General features: G+C 42.4%; 2 protein-coding genes across 3 annotated transcripts in view; both read left to right on the forward strand.

The window, feature by feature from the left end:
* The window catches only part of mettl16 (methyltransferase 16, N6-methyladenosine), a 42,907-nt gene extending 40,261 nt beyond the window's left edge, over positions 1 to 2,646 (forward strand). Inside the window, exons 9-10 of one of the 2 annotated variants that reach the window (XM_008425617.2) lie at positions 265 to 441; positions 1,837 to 2,645. In XM_008425617.2, the coding sequence (XP_008423839.1) occupies positions 265 to 441; positions 1,837 to 2,436 (777 nt within the window). In that variant the 3' untranslated portion in view covers positions 2,437 to 2,645. Of the gene's footprint in view, positions 1 to 264; positions 442 to 1,836 lie in introns of both variants that reach the window. The other variant, XM_017308052.1, reaches the window with a different exon arrangement.
* Positions 2,647 to 4,476: 1,830 nt separating this feature from the next.
* Positions 4,477 to 20,431, forward strand: mnta (MAX network transcriptional repressor a). The gene is made up of 6 exons (XM_008425618.2): positions 4,477 to 4,830; positions 8,846 to 9,470; positions 9,700 to 9,741; positions 10,201 to 10,312; positions 17,528 to 17,720; positions 18,355 to 20,431. Exons 1-6 carry the CDS (start codon positions 4,758 to 4,760, stop codon positions 19,089 to 19,091), a joined length of 1,782 nt encoding a protein of 593 aa, XP_008423840.1. The 5' UTR covers positions 4,477 to 4,757; the 3' UTR covers positions 19,092 to 20,431.
* Positions 20,432 to 21,200: the final 769 nt, after the last annotated feature.

Below are 21,200 nucleotides of genomic sequence, written 5' to 3' on the forward strand. Positions count from 1 at the left end.
TACATGGTACTATTATACATTCAGATGGAAATTATAGATGGAAAACTTTCTTTTCATATTTTTAATATCCAATTTTGAAAAATTTAGAGATCATTTTTCATGATAAATTGCCATGGTGATCTAACCCTGTTGTAACGGCAAAATCATTCCTCTCCCTGCTGCATTTTAGTCTAAACTGTACAGATAAGCAACATTTCACCTGTCCAGATTTTCTTTCAGTGCAGATTACTGTTGGATAATCTGCTTTGTTTTGTTGTCCTCCAGTCTCCTCCCAGTAAGAAGCGTAAACTGGAGAAGGCTCAGAAGCCGCTGTCTTTCACGCTACCAGAAGCAGGTGTGAAGGAGCTCCAGGCCAAGGCCTCAGCTGCAGGCTGCAGCAGCAGCTGTAGTTCTGTGGACAGCATCACTGCTCTGCTGGAAAAAACCCTCACTGAGCTGCGGGTAAGCTTCACGACTATGCTCCCACTGCCAAGTCTATCATTATTGATGCTTGTCTGAGGCTGGTCTTTACCGATTCATTCACACAATTCACTGTATACACTTTATATAAAAGAATTAGATTTCCACATGTACTTAATTAGATATAAACTTAAAGATGTGTACTAAAACTCTCTGAACACACTGTGTTTATTTTAATATTTCAGGATATATATGATGTAGATGTTATAACTCCTGTATGATTCAACTGGAAAAGTCAAATAAAAATTAAAATCTCCTTTACCCTCCATATTTCTGGATTAAGTGGTTAAGTTACAAGACAGAATCTTTCCCCGCATCATGTAAGATAAGATAAGGTAAGGTAAAAACTTTATTAATTCCGCAGGGAAATTAAGGTTGTCTGTTGCTCACAACATCCATCCATCCATTTTCTTGCACCCTTGTCCCTTAGTGGGGTCAGGAGGGTTGCTGGTGCCCATCTCCAGCTAACGTTTCGGGTGAGAGGCGGGGTCACCCTGGACAGGTCGCCAGTCTGTCGCAGGGCAACACAGAGACACACAGGACAAACAACCATGCACACACACACTCACACCTAGGGGCAATTTGGAGAGGCCAATTAACCTGGCAGTCATGTTTTTGGACTGTGGGAGGAAACCGGAGTACCCGGAAAAAACCCACGCATGCACAGGGAGAACATGCAAACTCCATGCAGAAAGACCGGGGTCGGGAATCGAACCCAGAACCTTCTTGCTGCAAGGCTTGCTCACAACAGACAACCTTAATTTGTCTGTTATTAACATGATAACAACCTTAATTGTTATGTTATTCCCTCATCATAAACATACTTGGAGTGTTGCCTTGTTTCATGCCTATTTGAGAAATCCATTAATCTCCATGGCAACCATTCAACTGTGCAAAACACCTTCTTGGATCGAGCGCCACCTTCCAGACAATGCTCCTCCTCTGAGCTGCAGTTACCAAGCTTCCGCCTCACAGAGCAGCCCTCTACCACAACTCCCCCACTCAGCTCCTTCAGACTAGCCAGAAGCAATTACCAAACACCTGGTGGAACTGCGCATCAGCTGAGCTCACAATACAAGCTGCTTCTCAGTGCAACACTGATAAAAATTTTGTTAAAATATTAATAGAGGAGCCATGGTGTGCCGCCTTCCTGATGACTTCGGAAAGAGAAGGAAGTTTTAAAGAGACAGAAGTTCAATTTCAAGGCTTTAAATTACTTAGATTTCTTTTAAGTCATTTTACATATACAGCAGCTTTATATCAAGTGAAGAAAGCAAGGTTTTCTGTTAGTAGCATTTTGTTTTTGCTGTGGGTTAGTCAATTCTGGATTGTTTCTGTCGTGCTGAGCTGGTCGGGGTCATGTTTGTTGTTCTGCAGGTGCTGCATAAGCGAGTCACCTGCAGGCAAAAGGAGCAGAGCCTCTTCCTGACTGCTGTGGAGAACACCTGGATCCACGGCCGACAGAAGAGGCGTGAACAGACACGTCAGCTGCGAGAGCTTCCCAGGGCTCCTCCCTGCGCTGGGACCAGTATACAAACCAGTACGGCCACAGCTGCTCCCGTTTCCACTGAAAACCGAGGAAATGACGAGAGCCAGGATGCCGACCTCAAGGGCAAATCCGTTCCTTCAAAAGAGTCGAGCACGGAAACCCAGACCTCGGCTGAAGGTCGAGAAGAAAAAGAGGCGCTGGCGAACGCAGGGGGTGAGGATGTGGACATGGATTCCTCTGCGTGCGCAGAACCAAGACAGGAAGTGGACGTGAAAACTCCTGCTGCAGAGAGCGCCGGTGACACCGGGCGGCCCCATACCTTTGGAAGGGTCGAGCACTTTCTGTTCAAGTGTCTGCTGAACGTGATTCCAGAGGGAAACGACGTAGGGGTTGAGATGCACTGGGTCGAGGGTCAGAACAAAGACCTGATGAATCAGCTGCGTACATACCTCAGGAACACACTTTTAAAATCTGTGGGGAAGGTCTGAAGTTCAGGGAGACAGGAGCTGGTCTCATAGTGGCATGTTCAGACCCTGAAGTACAGTATTTCGAAATTATTTGTATCGTTTTATAAAACAGAAAACTCCTTCAAAGTTTATTAACATCATTTTATATTCTCATTTCTTCCTAGCTTATCTTTTAAGGTCATTTTTAGTTTTGAAACAGAAAACATGAACAAACTTAAAATAAATATTTCATTAAAATCTTTGCTTCATGTTTTTTTTTATTTCGCAGTACACTTCAGTAACCACCAGAGGGTGTGAGTACCCTGCCCTGCTCTGGTGTAGCAGCAGTAATTCTTGTTTTATGTACCAGATTTTGTAATTACTGTCTTGGACAATTTGTTTAACTTTTGCCTGTTTTTCTTCAGGGAGTTTGTAGAGTCTCTCAGTATTTCCTATGTTTGGAGAGCCATCAGGGTTGAAGCGCTCTATTATTACCCTGCAGTTGCTGTCATACAGCCGTATTGGAGTCCAGTCAATAACAGGAAAACAGATTTAAACATCCAGAGCCTTGCACATGTAGATGCACAATCCCTGCAGTAAAAAAACAAAACCGTCCCTGATCGTACAACATGTGCCTTGGTCATGTCCGGACTTTGACTCCACTGTGTGTGTATGCATTTGTGCGTGTGTGGGGAGCAAGTCATGAGCTATCCAGTGAAACTAAAATAAGTTTGTTTGCTTCGTTCTTTTTGTCATTGGCCTGTAGTTGAGAGTTAATGTTAACAGCTCAAATTATTTATCTTTCCTAAAAATGTATGAAGGAGACTTGCTTTATTGATAACACAAGAAGTCTAAGGTTTGCTGTGTTGTTGGGATCAAATAAGATTAATAATAAAAACCTATTCATTCATCATCTATACCCACTTGTAGGTGTTGGGTCGCAGGAGAGCTCATTGTCTGCAGTCAATGAGCGAGAGGTGGCATCATTAAATGATTTTGGTGGTAAAGAAAACTAATGTGAAGTAATCATATTCATTTGTTTAATAAAGGGTAGTTAAATGTCATCTTGAACTATGCAACCCTTAAAGAACCTTAGGAGAACGTTCCCTAAAAGTTTTTTGGTTTGTTTTTAAATTGACAGTGTGACTATGACCAGGAGTCACAGTTTTCCAACTGCTAAAATATTTAATATTTTTATTAGCATATATATTTGTCTTTGAAATAATTTGCACAAAACTATATTTTTGTTTAATAAAAACATTTTTAAATAGTACATCTGATCAGATAATCTGTTACTACTTGTAGCCTTTGTATCGAATACTTTACTACTCTTGAGTAATAAAGTATCAAAGATGCTATGTTTAACTTGGGGGTACTCTGCTCCCCTCCGAATAACCTCTAAAAATAAAAAATAGACAGCTGTAAAATACCCGAGTATTATACAGCTATTTGAAGTGCTATTTCGGAATTTAAAATTTTTCTCACAGTGGAAAACGCATTATGCACTACATGGACACGTGGTTGATCAGTTTTGCTGCTATACTGGCTCACATAAAATAACTTTTAACTGTTAAAAGCTAAATTTAATAACTGAATAGCACATTCAGCAGCTGAATTTCTATAAAGCACGAAAATATTCAAAGATGTGGTGTTGGGAATGTATTTTATCTGAAAGCCTGCTAAATGTAAAAGTTTTTACCGGTTGACGTAAGCAGGTTGCTAAGCGACTCAAAACTACTACAGACCGTCACTTACTGTTCTACTTAAAATTCTGTTACATTTTCTTTATTTTATTACATTTTTGATAGATGAATATGGGTTACAAGGTAAACGCATGAGGTTTTGACAGCTACTGGCGTAAACTTGTCTCGATATCCTTGTAGAGAATGGCGGACTCACAATAACAGCAATGTCCGTTCACCATAAATGGGCAGAGAAAGCCAATGATAGTAGTGAAACGTTGTACTTGTAAAATATGTGTAACCCGGAGCGTTGAAGGTTTTTTTTTGTTTTTTTTTACAACACGTACCGCCCTGAGTCATGTTCCGTGTTTTGTCTTCCTCTGACAGAGGGTGGTGACGGCTACGTGTCTGTGGGCGTGTCCTAACGCTGCGTGATTCACAAACCGTATTTGTTCGTACTACTTTGAGCGCCATCTTGTTTGTAACTCCTCTACGTAAGTGGTTGGGTTTGTGCAGAGAAGGAGGAGGATCCGATTACTTCATTTTTCAGTTTGTTTTCCCTCCCCCAGAGTTAGTCTGGGAACCTCTTCCCGTACTGTACTACACAGACGTGTATCTCTCCTTCGCTGTTGTGCTTTTCTCTAAAGAAAAATCCAGGCAGTATTTTGCCACTGGACAGAAATGAGCATCGAAACGCTTCTGGAAGCTGCCAAGTTTTTGGAATTACAAGCCCAGCAACAACAGAAAGCACGTGGTAAATTTGGATTTTATTTTTATTATTACGTATGATATGTTTTCCGAAGTATAGTTTTTAAACTGCGGGGTTAAAAAGGGCCAAAGAAGACTGATATTTTTGGGTAAAACGTTGGATGTTATTTCCTGGCGTCACTCACGTAGCGATGTCTGTGCAGTTGTATCTTAATCTAAATATGAGATAGTATTTTAGTTTTACTTTCGTATTTGTGTTTGCGTGCAGACGCTTGGGTTGCAGCTAGTTTATTTGATCACTAACAGAAATAGTAGTGAAATATGCATGATTTTTACTGCAGTGAGTGCCAGCGTTACTGCATTGAAACCTGCTGCGCATTTCACACTGTAAAGTTCTCAGATGGTTTCTGCTTTCACTTCATTATTATAAGGATTACATGATCACGCTATAATAAAACTGCTTTATAAGAGAGGTATTAATCCATCGACCCAAACGGGGGGATAAAGGGCGGTGGCGCTGGGAATGCCAGGCTCCTTTTTATATAATGACCTGACAGCGTCCGAAGGGGATCAAGTGACTGGTTTACATACATCTGTCCACTTCAATCACCCACTGTGGTTAAAAATACGAACTATAGTCTTACTGTACAGAGACACGACTGCGTCTCTCAGTCTACTTGTATCAGTTTTTAAAAAAATAAACAGAAGCAAACTCCTGTTCCTCTCAGACGCTGGTGGGGTGGCTTTGAATGTCTGTCGATGACGCGCTATCAACAAACCTCGCCCCAAAGTATTAACGGCATGCTAACCCCGCCCCCTTCACCACGTGCGTGCTGGGCTACCCCTCCCAGAGCTTGTTTATACAAGAGATGAGTCACTACTCTGTGGAAATTTAACCTCATTCCACCTAAAGAGCAAAAAGCTGAATATGTAGCTACACAGTAAGTTTTACCAAAACCAGCTAACGCAGTTTCCATTCATCTATTGGTTCAGGTAGAACCCGGACAGTTAGATTTTTAACAAAATAGAGAAAGATATTTTCTATAAATTTTTACTCAACCTTATTTCTAGAAAAAATATATACAGGTTTAGTATGTTTAGGGTAGATTGTCCAATGTACATTGCAGGGGAATATTGTCTTTAATTAGGGTTAAAGACTTTTGTATGGATTTTAGGGTGAGATGAGGATGAAGGACAATGTAGGATCACAGGGTTTCCCCCAGTGTAATATACACCTGGTGGGCCACTAAGCTTTACTTGTACCCCCACCAGGCTAAGCATTGCTTATGTATTTAAATCTTTTTAAAATGTTTGGAATTATTAAGACTTTATAGTTGGTGTTCAGGTGTCAATCTTCCAATCTTTCAATAACACATCAAGTGAAATTTTCTGTCAACTTTAAACATTTTTAAACTCAAAAACACAACAAGCCGCTGGATGAATGACTGCCTCGGCACCCAACCACCAGGTTTAGCAAGTTTCCTGGGGGAAACATATAAAAAATATTGTTGAATAGGCTAAATAAAGTCAAGAAGGAAAATCGCTGGTCTACACAAAGAGACAGTACTTGATATGTTCAATTAATTTGTAAGATGATGCTTATAAGTGAAGACCAAATTTTACATAATGGCATCATGTTTTTTTCTTTATATATTACCATGTAAGTGCTGTTTTTTTAACACTAGCATCTCTGATTCGATGATTTTAGCATATCTTGTTGTGATTAAGGTTTGTTTTGTACCATGACACACAAGTCTTTTTTGCTGTGATGAAATATTTTTCAAAAATCTGAATGTAGCTGTACAATATATTGAGTTGCAAACATTGCACATTTATTATGTGGAATATTGTAATTACAAAGGCCTGCATGAATGTAATCTTTTAAAGTGACATACATTTATTCTCTCTGTGCAATTAACATAATATTATATTATAATATACAACATATTTGACCAGCTGAAATTACTTTCACGGTCTTTGTTGCATATTTTAGTGGCTGAGATGCTAAAGCTTACACACAGAGGAAGGGGGCATTGTACTCTCAGAAAGTAAGGAAAATATGAGTGAATTATTATAGTCAATGCAATACTAAATCATTATATTGAACTTACATTCTTAACTGACAGTGTGCAGCCCAATTGCGGAGACAAACAGTCACAAAAATATACCTGGAGAACCCTGGCTGTTACACATGCATATGGAGAATGTTTATAACTCTGCACAGAAAGGCCACCGCTGGGATTTAAACCCAGGATGTTTTTGCAGCAAGGACAACCTAACCACAAAGCTACCTTAATGTGCTCCTTCAGGACCAGATGCAAGCTCGTTAAGATTTTACAGCTGCACCTGGGATTAAATTTAAGCTCCTCTGCCTGTGTGGAGGTTTGATGCGTGTTAATCGTGAAATTTTAAACCGCCTTCCTAAAACAAAAACAAAAAAAAAATGTCTGTGGCTGTTTAAAGCCTAAACTTTGATGAAGTTGGTGTTAGGAAGAGTTATTAGAACAGGATCAGAGTGAGAGCTCCTGCTTCTCTTCTCTCTCTGCTCCTGCTTTGCTGCACTGGGGGAACAGAGTCCTCTTCCTCCTCCTCCTCCTCCTCCTCTGCTGCTGTAGAGCAGGTCACTGTGTGCGGGAAAGTAGGCCAGTGTTTCTCTATGTGCTGCTGCAGTTATATAATGCCTATAGAAAACCCGCAGTTTTTTTTTTCTAACTGCCTCATTTGTTTTCTGTCTGAAAAGGCATTGCTGTTTATGTGTCTACGTCACAATACAATAAAGCACGACTACAATAACACAACGCACCACGTCTTATAAAAGTGGGCCGGAGCAGTTAGCAGAACATCCTGTTCTTTTAGCATTTTCCCTACTTGGAGGACAACTTTTTATAACGTGACATGACACTTATACAGAGAAAATGACTAATCAGTGGGATGGTATTAAAAGGTGTACCAGACATTTAGAACAGCAGTCATTTCCCTCATAGCTGTTTTTTTTCCTGGATTATGTCAAACACGTTCAAGAAGTTACAACAGTGTCTGTTGACACACACGAAGCAGTGAAATGTTTTGCTTTGTTCAACATGTTTACACTTTTCTTGGTTGTAATAGCCAAGAAAATTTGGTTTTGGTTTCTGTAAAGTGTCTTAGTGTAATTTCTTATACTAAGCCAAGGTTTCTTGGTTCATTACAATCCTTAAGTAAAGATTTGTCCCCCAGGAGTAGAGCTCTAAAGTTTATCACCTTTGAACTTTTATCTGTTGGACAAATCCAATTCTTATAGGTTTCACTCAGCAGGGGAACGCTGGGTTAAAGCTATTTTTTGGGGGATTAGAGTGTAAAATATGTTCACTGTCAATGTTTTACAGCAACACCGGCTAAATGGTTTCAGAAATATTCAAATGTATGCATCATGCATTGTGTTGGATGTATCAGATGAAACAGCCAACATTTTTGGTTTGTTTTTGCGTTAACCTGCAGAATGAATTTGATGCACTTTTTGAGTGTATTAAAGGTCAGCTGGTCAGCATGCTTTCCCTGTTGGAGTCACAAGTACTGCAGCACATTTATTTTCACTTCTATATGTCACAGTCCTTTGGAAATAAAAACAAATGTAACAGTCAAAATAATACCAGGACAAAGGCGTAATATTTAAAAACTGTAGTAGCAATTTTATGAGAACTCCAACATGAAAAATAATTTTTTTTAAATTACTCAGGCTTTTTTCTTGTAATTTTAAGATGTTCTTCTGGTAAAATTGGATATTTACTTTGCTAATATTATGATAACTTTCCCATGATTAAAAATTATTCTTGTAGCCTGCCCCCAATATAAAAGGCACTTTTTATCACTTGTAATTTCTTTTTCACAGAAAAGAAAGTGAGGGGAAAAAAAATCGGATTTAAAATCGGATCAGGTGTGGGGAAAAAACCCGGAAATTTTATTTTTGAGCTATATCGCCCAGCCTTAACGAAACATCTTTATTTATTTCCTAATGAAATGCACCGGGTGCATGAGTGAGCTGTTGGTAGATTAGTAACCTGCTTGTTTTTTTCCTTCAACAGAGGATGAAGTGAAAGCGAAGCTGCTTCTGCAGCAGAAGACTGAGTATATTTACCCTGATGTGACTTATAACTCTACGCCGCACATCAACAATGTCCCCAAAGCAGAGGAACGTCTCACCGAGTGCCGCCCACCACCCATACCGCCTTCCTTGCCTCCCTCTTCCATGCCCGTCACCGTCTTCCCCATCCCCGTGGTTGCCCCCAACCCCACAGGGTCACCCTCTCTGCCCGTCACCACCCTTTCACCTCCAGCTGCTCCGTCGCTGGCCTTCCCTAACAGAGACCCTCAGTCCCCTCAGGAGCAAAGCGCCGCAGCCGTGAGGTGCTCCCCGCCTCTCAAAGCCGACTACCCAACTCCGGCGGTGACGGTCAACCACAGGCAGCCCATCCAAAACCATCACAACCCCTCTCCGCTCATCGACCAAAACACTCAAGTGCAGCATCCGCCGCCGCAGCAGGTGGTTCAGTGCTATGCAGGTTCAATCATCTCAACCCCTCAGCACCAAGCTTTGCTTCCCCACCCGAGCCCCTTGCTCCAGCCCTCTCCTCCGCAGAACGGCACCATCAGCCGGGGGAGTCCGCCTGACGACAGCCGTCAGCTGGACAGTAAGAAGAGACCCGGAGGGTAAGTCCAAGGAAATGAGGCTGGATGTTATTTTAACTGTTAGAACTTTGTTATAGTTTCACCAAATCAACATGATGGTTCAGAAAAACTCAGAAATAAGGATTAACCCAGAGTTTATCCCCACTAAAATGTCAGTAGCAGAGCAAGAAAGAAAATATTTGATTAACTGTGATTGTTTTCGTCAGGTTGCCTCAGTTGGACATGAGGTTTTATTTCTCTGTTCTTGCAGGGCCGGCACAAGAGAAGTGCACAACAAACTAGAGAAGAACAGGTGAGTTTTACCCGCCGCATTAATGACTACCTCACTGCTTACCTCATAACATCTGCTGTAACAGAAATGTAAAAACTCTAATTCATTGGAAAACCACACACAATCTTACCAAATATTTTTAGTCTAGTTTCTAGTTCTAGTTATTTCTCTTATAACTAGAAATGTCTCCGGTGTTTTAATGTGACAATGGAACTAGTACTTTTTCATCAACATTAAGGAATTATTGACTTAAGACAAACTCTTATATCTTGCTGAAAAGTTACTTGCAAGTTATTTTTGTATTATTTCAAGTCTAATAAGATATTTTCATTAGAAACTAGACCAAAAAACACTTGGTAAGATTTTGTTGTTTTGCAGTGTAGCTCTTTTTTTTTTTTTTTAAATATATCTTCGGGGTTATTAAAACTAATCGTTTCGGGAGTTTGCTCTCACTGATTCGGTCTTCATTGCGTCTGCCAGGCGAGCGCACCTGAAGGAGTGCTTCGAGACGCTGAAAAAGAACATCCCGAACATCGACGAGAAGAAAACCTCCAACCTCAGCGTGCTGAGAAGCGCACTCAGATACATTCAGGTGAGCCCTTTCAGCAGCTGCCTGAGCGTTCGGGTTTATCTGCTCTCTGGGTGAAGACAGGCTTTGTGGTTTCCTTTCTGAAGACTGCGCGTCATTTGGAAGTGAAGCGTGAGGAACAGAGGGAGTGGCGGGACAGAAACCTGCTCCTCTGTTATAAAACCGTGATTGGCTCAAAAGCAGCCAGCTCTGTTAGCGCAACAACAGGAGTGTCCAAGCAGTTCAAACACCATTTGCGCGAGGCATTTAAATCTATTTTTGGCTCGACTTAAGCTTCTTTTGAATTTATTCAACTACAGGCTTTTTCACTTTATTCTGTTCGGCGTAATTGTTACCGCTGTTAAAAGGCCTGCTCATGACTCACTGCGTGTTTGATTCAGTGTGGGTGTTGTGGTTGTAAACTGCTGGTGCAAAGGTCCACCGCTGGCCCAGTTTAATAGAGTGAGAATTCAGTTTTTACAGACATTCGGAGCTTCCTTTCTAACTTCTTTTTTGAACAGCTGATCATTAAATATGAAATAAGAAGAGTCGGACTTGTTTTTGGGAATCTTACATCAATTTGAGCTAATTCTGATTTCTCTTTAGGAACTATAAGAAAATATAAGATCAGCATTTAAACATTTTTGCTTTGCCTTTCTGCTGCAAGTGGTCAAATTATTTGATTTGGGATCAGGATTGGTGTCGAACAAGATGTCACGCTTTTTAAAAAAAACAAATCAGGGTTATGATGCAGTTATAACCCCGTTTACATAAGCGATTTGCAGAGTTTGCGCAATTGGCGTTGCTAAAACGGCATTTTCCACGACAGACAGAGGGAATCTCAGAGGCACAGAATATCAACCTTGCTGCATGCCGTGTACCTTTCCTGTTTACTGCTGCACAGATCAGACAAGTTGGAGAAAATGCAATTTACGTTTAAGCAGCTTCTTATATCTGTGTGTGTCCTCTGGTGGATTTGTATTGCTTTACTAATACTGAAAATGGCAAACTTCAACTTCCACACCGAAGAGTGTTGTCTAACCAGAAAAAGAGCTGGTTTTTCTCGGTGGATCTCCTAAAATCCCTCTGATTTGAGAGCAGCTCCAGTAGTTATGAGGCTGACATGTTTCGGTTTTAAAACGCTTTTACTACCTGTCACTGAGCGATGAATGAGATTACTTTATTCACTCTTTGTTCAGAGTTGTACAGGCCTTTCTACCAGACGTTACTCTCCAGATTTTATTATTGAACAGGGGAGCAGATTTGGGAATGTTGAAATTGAAGAGGTTGATTTGTGTCTGACAGGAATTAGAGAAGCAGCAGTCTGGCCGGTCCTCTCAGGAGGAAAGTGGGACAGCGTGGGTGCACGGCTCATCACTCAGCCTCCCTCCCTACGCCTCCCTCTGTGATTTAGCATCCCACTGTGCCTGTCGCGATAAACTGGCACTTTCCCTCATAATGACTTAGGTTAACAATCGCTACATTTTAAGGCACAAAGGGGACAGAAAATTCTTATTACTGTCACCTCCATTATGTAGTTGCACAGAAACCGGTTCATGTATTGTAGGTCACAAAGGTCTATCTGTGTTTGTACTCGTGCACGCCTCTTTCCCCACAAAGAGGATTTTTCCAGTCACTGGGCGGGCAGTGGAGTGACACACACACAAAGTTTGGTTTAAAAGGAAAACAAGATAAAGTGGAGGCCTGGGAACACGTGTCTGGTCTGCGTACTCCTCTCTCCGTCCCTCCCTGGCCGACGGGAGGAGGTGGAGCAGCAGCTTCTGCTCCGAACTGCGGCTCAGAAAAGTGATGTGCAAAAAAAACTGTAAGGCTTGGCATCGCATTTCATTTCTACTGCAGCCGAACCCGAATGTTTACGTAATGCTAAAGTAAGCACGGAGGCAGGAGTTTTAACACTTTTCCACAAAGTTGCCAACAGTTTCAACATCCGGACTTCCTCGTTATCATCTTATCAGCTCGTGACTCGGAGCAGATTAGCATGGAGTCAGGTTCTTCGCACGCAGCTACGTGCGTTTCAGTTCTTCTTCTTCTTATTATTATTATTTGATTGTGGTCCTCGTGAGCCGGCAGCGTAAAAGTAATACAAAAAAAAAACAAAAAACAAATCACGGAGACTGGAAAGCTAAGCCGCTGCATTAGCGCTCCTCCTCCTCCTCCTCCTCCTCCTCCCTTCCTCTACCCTGCCCCTCTGAGCTCTTAAGGCCACATGAGCAGCGAGCACATGGCTTCCCTAAACCGCGAGACGTCACCCCCCGCGCTGCCCCCGCCCAGCGCGGCAGCAGGCAGGACTCGCTGTTCCGCCGCGCTGAGCTGCCAGCAGCAGGGAGGGAGCGTGGAGTGGTAAACACAAGGCTCGGCTTACTCCACTCTCGCCTCGTCTCGTCTCCCTCGCTGACCGAACTTGTTCCTCCGCTGCCAGCCGGAGACATGTTGCGTTTCCTGCTGAAACTGTGGCAGTCAGGTTTTTAGAGATTAATTATTCGAATTGTGACGAAATGACTTTATTATTATTATTATTATTATTATTATTATTATTATTATTATTATTTATTTCGAACCTGTAAAATGTCAGAAGAAAATACATTAAAATGAATAAGAAGAAAACAAACAACCCCGTAATATTAATCAAACGTAAAAAAAACAACAACCAATATTTCATATCCAGTTTGCAAAGGAGTAGGAGAAAACCAAAGCTTTTTACATCCTATCCCCAATTATCTCGTCCAAATATGTCCCACATTATACATATTTACACACCTGATTCTTGTGGATTGTGGTATTTTTTATTTTTTGAAAATCCCACCTTAGTTAATTTACTATTTTCTCATTTTATATTTATTCAGCTTTCTTGACAGTTGGAATAGGTTCAGCTCTAAAAGATCAGAATGATAAACAAAATAAAAATCAGTGTTATAACCTTAATTATGTGAAAGTCATAAAATTACACCTTTGTTCATATTATTGTTATTATATGTTTGTGTAAACAAATTTGATCCATTTATATCATTTTAATTGTAATCCAAACAATTAAAATGAATTTGAATAAAAACTAAAAATATCCTCAAAAGAAGATCAAATCAAAACAAAACAGGGTGAAACGATACAAAAATTTGTTAAATATGTTCAGCAGAAACAACAAAAAACACTGATAGGTTCCTTAGCTTCTTTTAAAATGCAGTATAAGCAAGAGAGAAATAATAATTTAAATTGTATATTCTAAAGTTAAACAAGTGAGTCCTGAAGTGATGATCATAGATCATGAGAACAAATATGCAACCAATATCTGGACCTCGGATCAATTAGAGCTGAACTAAGAAGTAATTAGGCCAAATATTAGTGAACCTTTTCTCACAAGGAAATCATTCAGAAAGTAGATATTCTCTCCCTCAGACAAGCGTTTAATTGTTAGTCAGGCACCATTTGAAATTCTTTGTTTCCTGCTGGAAGGCCCAGAAAGACAATGGTCCATGGTAACCGGAGTGTCACAAGACCTGTGCAGAAGCCCGGTCTGCAGGCCAGGCTGAGCAGCATGTCTGCAACGTGGCCTGTGGCGCTGCTGGCCCTTTAAGAGGAGCCAGCCGTGTGCTGCAGCAGTGAGTCAGTGAGTACAGCTAGTGTTGCTCCCTCTCAATCTGCCCCCCTCCCGCTCCCTGTCTCTGTGGCCATGTGCTCGGCACTCGCATTGCTTGTGACGGAGCTTTGCTGCTGTTTACCCTGCATGTGAGAGTGCGTGTACACACGCGCGCACACACACACACACACACACACACACACACACACATGCGGTTCAGCCTATCTGTGTGCTGATCTAGATGTCCGCACACAAACAAAGCTCAGGTGTCTTTCGGAGAAAGGGGAGCGGCTGCTCCTCGGAGCGCAGCCATGTGCAAAGAATAATAAAGTTCTTGGCACCTTGTGTCTTACCAACCTGGTGACATGATTAACATGCTGATGTGTGATCCATCTGCTGCAGACTTAGCCACCAGGTTAACTTGGCTAATCTCAGCTGTTATTAACGAGATGTGAGCACGCCGCAGCCTGAACCCTCCACCACCGGGTTCAGTGGGTCTCCACGTTTCTGGAGCGCGTCCCCTCTCTGCTCCATGCTCTCTCCGTGAGTCACGACGTGTACTATTATGGCGGCTTATGACTCATGTAAGATTGCAAAAAAAGACATGGAAAGCAGTTCCATCTGTTTCGCCGTGTTTTTTTTCTTCCATACCGAATTTAAAAGTCAATATTTATATGTTGAGGCAAAGCCGTAAGAGTCCGAGTTTGTCCAAGGTTATGAAGGAAAACCTTGGAAGGTCCCTGGTTGTTTCCCTGCCAAACAAAGATGGAGGCATTCCAGTGACATCAACACAGAGCGGCTGGTCCTCTGAGAGTCCCTTCTGTGTCCAGATGTCTCTGACTGTTTGACACAGAAGACGTTATCAGTCATTCTGACTCATTGAGCAGTAAAAGTGCTGTCATTATCTGTTACGTTTCCATGGCTCCCAACATTTTAGCGTCTCAACATATCCGACCATCTTTGTGACTTGAAAAGAGTGAAATCTTGATCATCTTACGAAGACGTGTTTAGAACCACAGATTCAATAAAAACACGGGTAAAAGTGTCCACAGCCCAAGTTTCACCTTTTCTACACAGGTCTTAAAAATCGCAACGTGACGAGCCTCGGCAACGTGTGCTTTTCATTGCTGGGGGAAGAATTTTACAGAAATTGTTTAATTCAGCCACAGTCAAAGGTTTTCAGGCCTGTTTGAGGTTAAGTCTTCCTGGAATCTAAGCAGAACTAAACCCACACTCTGGATAAACCCCTTCAAAGCCCCACATTCATGTGGACCGCTCATATTGGGGGGGGGAGCTACTGGTGGGCTTCAGATCAGAACATTCTTACAGGATTTCTTTTATAGAGAGAGGACATCATAGCCGCTGTTGTTGTTGTTGAAGTCATACAGCAGCACCCCTGACGTATTTCACCACTGTTCCATTATCTTCTGTAGTTCGCTGGAGTCCAAAAGCTTTAAAATGGGGTTTTAACAGCCACTTTACTTCTTTTGTTTGTTTTTTTATTATTTTCTCAATCAAGAAGTGCATTTTCAGATTGTTTTTTTTTTCTTTTTAGAGTTTAGGGGATTTTTAGGGTATTTTCAGCACTTGGTTTTTTGCAGGTGAAGTTGAGCTCAAAATGTGGTGAAGCACGTTACATTCCTGTTTGTACATCGCTGTGGTTCAGAGCACATTTTTTTAACCTGCAGTTTCTACTCAGCATCTTTAAATATATTAAAGGTAGTTGGATAATGTAGAACGTTGAGGCGTTTGAGAATTATTCACAGCCTTGTAAATCAAACTGAGGGATCACATTTAACAGACCATTGTTTTTTTTTTTGTAGATCTTTGCCAATGAGATCATTCCAGCCCGACTTAATTCTCTTCAAAAACCACGTCCCATGTATTTTATTTCAATGCAATGTTCTAAACACACGCTCCGATTGGTTGGCCTGTGTGAGGCGACGTCACAAGAAGCATGTTTGTTTAGGAGGGTGATTTTATTCTGATCAAATAATAATAATTCAATAGGAACTTTACAGGTGAAAAGCTGTATTGAAAGTGAGTCTATTATTGTTGTTATTATTATTACTACTTCCCAGTAAATTCCCGTGTTGTAGCTGCAAAAACCAGACACAGAAACCCTGTCCATGTGCTTCAGTGACGGCCTCGTTGCAGAGCAGCGCAGCAAAGCCTCAGAGTGTTCGGCCCGTGTTTTTCTAATCCTGGATCAGGACTAAAGAGAGACAGGTGCCGACTCACACTCGGCCCGCCTTTTGTTCCCCTCTGCTATTTGCGTTCATGTGCAGCGTTGTGCTGTGGGACGTGTGCAGAGAGCAGGCCAGCTCAAACCTTTCCCATCTCATGCTGCTGCTTCATACAGCACCTCCACACACACACACACACACACACACACACACAACCTCCCCTTTTTCTCTCTTTCACCCTGCGGATGTGAACAGGAAGTCCACCTCTGGAGAAACTGGCTTTATGATCCTGAGTCATCAGGTTTCACAGAGCCACTTCCCTCCTCACCAGAGCGCGTGTTGGATAAAGGAGCCACGCTAGTGAAGAGCACGCCTAATTATAGAGCTCAGTTTCAAAATATTATAATGATACAGTTGGTCTTGTCTTGTCATGCTGGGCTCAGTCTTTAGTTGAAGCTAATTTCCTTGAGGGTTTCTGGTTGTCCTGACTTTCATTTGGTGTGTGGTCAGGATCTTTTCATGCGTTTTCCTCCTGACGCCTCGGACAGGGAAGTCCAGCTCAGTCAGCTGGCGAAGGCGAATTGGGTCACAAGGAGCCGCTGCCAGGAAGCACCTCCTACTTTCATACTCCTCCTTCCTTCACGCTGCAGCTCTTGTTATTTTTGTCTCCTGCGCAGCACAATAAATAATTTTAAGTAATCGGCTTAAAAATCTGGCAAACGTTTTTATTCTCAGTGCTTAAAATCTTTTATCACAGAGCTGCTCACAGGACGTCATCTGTTGTTACACCAGAAAAAGCAGCTAATTCTGCCAGTAAGTCACGCTTTTTCCACTAATAACTTATTCGCTTTACGAAGCTTTATCCCCAGGGTTCACACGGATGCTTGAAATCCTCAAAAAGACTTGAATTTTCCAAGATTGTCAGAAAGGGGTTTTTGAGTGTCTGGAAAATGTTTGATTTCTGTATAAAGTCCTTAAAATGCTGGATATTCAAACTACAGTTTTGAAATTAAAGTGCAATCTAACATTTGGTTAAAAGCCTAAATTTTGAAAATGTTTGTGGTTGAAACCAGATATTTAAAGATATTAACCTACATTTTTTTCCTCACTCCAGTTAAATCAGACTAAACTTCTCTTGGTCACTTCGAGTCAGTGCTATTTCTACTTGCTGATTGCCAAACAATTTGAAATGTAAGAGACATTTCAAAACACAAAATCTTGTTATATTTTAGCTCATCTTGTCCCTGCTGTATATTGCAATCATAATATATTATGTAACCGCAATAAAAGATTGGTAATAGTGAAGTGAAACTGTCTTCTTCAGCTCATTTGTGTTGTTTTAATCTCCAAAGTGTGTAGCTTGAAAAGCTTGAATTTGACTGTGGGGAAAAGCGTACGAGCTCTGAACCTCTCTGCCCGTCGATCCGCCTTCATCAACCCGGCGCTTCCATCTGTTTCCAGACGTTGAAGCGCAAAGAGAAGGAGTACGAGCACGACATGGAGCGGCTGGCCAGAGAGAAGATTGCCACGCAGCAGCGGCTGGCGGAGCTGAAGAATGACGTGAGCCAGTGGATGGACGTGGTGGAGATCGACCGCGTCCTCAGACAGACGGGGCAGCCGGAGGAGGACCAGGCCTCCACCTCCACCGCTTCAGGTGAGCACGTCTGGCCCCACAGCAGCTCAGTGCTGTGAAGGATACTGATCTGTTTATCATCTGAACCGGGTCCACCTGGAGGCAGCGTTGTCCTGAGGGAAAAAGTCTACACACAAGAACCCCCCCATATGACAATGTGGAAAAATAGTTGAGATTTTTGGAAATTTATTGAAAATGTCACAGCCTTTTCTTAATACTTGTTGATCCACCTTCGGCAGCTTTTGCAGTCTCAAAGTCTCTGCATGTGAAGCCTCCAGCTCAGCTTCGTCTTTAGGCAGTTTGCTCTGTTCTTCTCCACCTCCATCAGGTTGGACGGAGACGTCTGTGCAGCTTTTTCAGATCTCTGGAGACATTCAGTCAGATTGAAGTCACTCCAGCAGTACAACACTTTCAACCACAAAAGCCAGAGCTTCAATATGATCAATAGATCAAAGCGTTAATGTTTGTTTGGCTCAGGCAAACCGTAAAGACGCCCCAGGAGGCCGTCACTGCTGCCAACAGGTTTAGACATAAGGGGTTAAATACAACAAGTACACGACTTCGTTCCATTTTACATTCATGTTCTACTTTGTGTTCGTGATAAGTCCCAGCATGATGCTCCTGAGACTGACGGTGAGTGCTGTTGTTGTTCCAGAGGGTGAGGAAGGAATGGAGGAAGACCTGGAGGAAGAGTCGGCTCAGAGAGCACCGAACGTCTCGCCCGCTGCGCCCCACACCATGAAGCCCGAGCTGCTCAAGGCCGTCACCCACACTCTAGCTGTGACCCCAGCCACCACCGCCTCCATCATTACCCAGCACATCTCCACCCTGAACAAAGCCCCCCTGCTGCAGCCCCTCCCACTGAACCCAGTAGCCCCGCCCATCCTCCTCCCTCCAGCTTCCAGCGCTCCCAGCCCTCCCTCCGTCCCCACCAAGCCCACTGCCAGCCTGCATCCTACGGTCATCGCCCACGCTTCGGTCTCCCACCCCTCTGTCATCCAGGCAGTGAACCACGTTCTCCACGGAGGGGCCCCCAAACACGTGACCCTTGCCCCCTGTACCACCAGCAGCTCCGTGCAGCTGGCCTCCAGTCCTCAGCCCATCGGCCACATCACCGTTCACCCGGTGGCCCACCTGGGGCAGCACATTCCGGCCCTCTACCCGCAGCCGGTGGCGGTCACGCCGCCGACCATGGTGGGCCACATCGCCCACCCGCACGTCAACGGGACCTCCTCCACCCAGGCCACAGCCGCCGCCATCGTCAGCAAGCAGGCGGCGGTGAGCACTCAGATGATGGCGCACCACCCGCAGCTCATGGGTCAGACGGTGCTTAACCCCGTCACCATGGTGACGATGCCCTCCTTCCCCATCAGCACTCTAAAGCTGGCCTGAGAGGCGCGCAAAGAGCCGAGGCGGGAAGCGGTCCAGGACTGGGATCAGAAGGGCAGGACGCTGCAGACCGACAGCCAGCAGGGAGCCAATCAGGGCTGCATGAGGTCATCAGCATGCGCCCAAAGCAAACGGGTGCATGTGCTTTTTCTTAGACAGAGAAGCAGAAGATGTTTTCACATCATGATCTGAGCTGGACTCTGATTTAGAGCAGCTCCTCCTCTAGCAGCAGCAGCACATGCTGCAGAGCTGGAGCTAAATCCAGGACCGGACTCTACCTTCTGCACCACAGCTGGAGTCAGCGCTGACGCTGCACACGACTACAGCGCCCCCTCCTGTCAGTGCGGTGTAAAACCACTCCGATCATGAATATACTGAAGGATAACCAGATAACGCCCTCTTACAGTAAAATAATGTGCAGTTTTGGTTTCGACAATCAAAAGTTTTCGCTGTTACCTGCAGTCGTACACATGTAGAGTCGTGTTTTTGTTACTGCTTAGAGTACCAAATATTTTTGCCAAATAGAATCAGTCGCTGCGTCGAACTACCCAGCAGCCTGGTTTATATATTTTTATGACCACATGAGAAACACAGATGCTCAACAGAAACACATGAATCCACAGCGACTACTCCGACATGGGTATAAACTTCAGCACCTGGTGGGAATAATCATATTTTAACAAAGCCTGCACTGTGAACATTTCTACTGTGTGAGGGCGGCGACACAGCAGCTCTCTCAACCTGAATGTACTGACCTGTGGGCGGGAAGGGAGCGACGCGTCACAGCCGTCAAGATCACGTTACTAATATAAAATATATGTAGAGTGAAACATTTACAGCTGAATTTGTACTGTTGCTTATTTGTCCTGATGAATAATTTGTGTTTAATGTAAATTTTCTAATTGTTTTCCACTGGGACCATGTAAAATAAATAAATAAATTTAAAAAAATAAATTGCTGTATATAACGGTGGCGACGACCACACAGACGTCCGGTATCACATTCGGCCACTTTAACAGATTTCTCCCTCATGTTTTTGTATTTTGTAATATTACCGCAGGGACATTTTTTTTTCCTTTTCCAGGATAAAAAATAATAGAAAACCTCTCCCAATGTCATTACAATATGCAAATGATTTTTGGTCGACTGCATTTTTTTTGCGCCGCGTCGCTGCAAAACTAACCGGAAGGTTCACAGGGATAAATGTACTTGAAGAAGCAGCAGAGTACTGGTGTGTTTTTCCCTATGGAGAAAGTTCAAGGTGTATATAAGTTTGTAAATGTTGGACTGCATATAGATCTAACTGTATTATGTAAAAAAAAAAAAAAAAATAGCAAAAACGCTCTGAAGAATGTCAAATATAAAATTTATAAAATAAATTCTATTATGTTTACAAATGTTTTACTTCTTTGCTATTTGCTATTTAAGTTCAGGGATATTGGACCATACCAAACAAACCTGATCAGAGGTGAAGTTATTCAACTGATCAAAATGAACAGAAATAAAATGTACACACTTTTTGAACTGAACCATTTGTACTTGAACACAACTTCTTTCTGGATATTCAGAGTTACTGTCCTTCACCTTCCTGAGGATCATCATTCGGTAAAGTGTATAGAAATGGTGCTATATAAATAAACGGAATTGAATTTAATTCAAAAATACTTCCTTAGGGGAAATTAAATGTTAAATTTGTCAAAGATCTATTTAATTTTGGTTAAATTACAGCATTACTTCCTAAAATGGGAGGATTCATTTCAGTTTAACCGTCATAAGTGTGGGAAAGTTGGATCTGTTCTTTGGTTATAAATGTGTTATAAAAGACGATTAAAAAAAGAAGCTCGACCTGCATGATGAATCAACCAGTCTGCCTCATTAAAGCACGGTAGAGGCTCCATCATGGTGAAGGGATACATCCTTTCATCGTTAAATTTCAAGGTGACACTAAATTGGGAACAATTACTTCAGAAAAGCAAATCATGGTTTATATAAATCAGTTTATTAAATTTAAGTAATAAGACACCACTTACATGAGTCTTGTCTGAAGTCATGATGAACTGGAACCAATTCCTGTTTTTCAAACAACGGCTTCTTCGTCTGTGTACAACCAAA

This window comes from Poecilia reticulata, linkage group LG13 (assembly GCF_000633615.1).
Source record: "Poecilia reticulata strain Guanapo linkage group LG13, Guppy_female_1.0+MT, whole genome shotgun sequence".
NCBI lineage: Eukaryota > Metazoa > Chordata > Actinopteri > Cyprinodontiformes > Poeciliidae > Poecilia > Poecilia reticulata.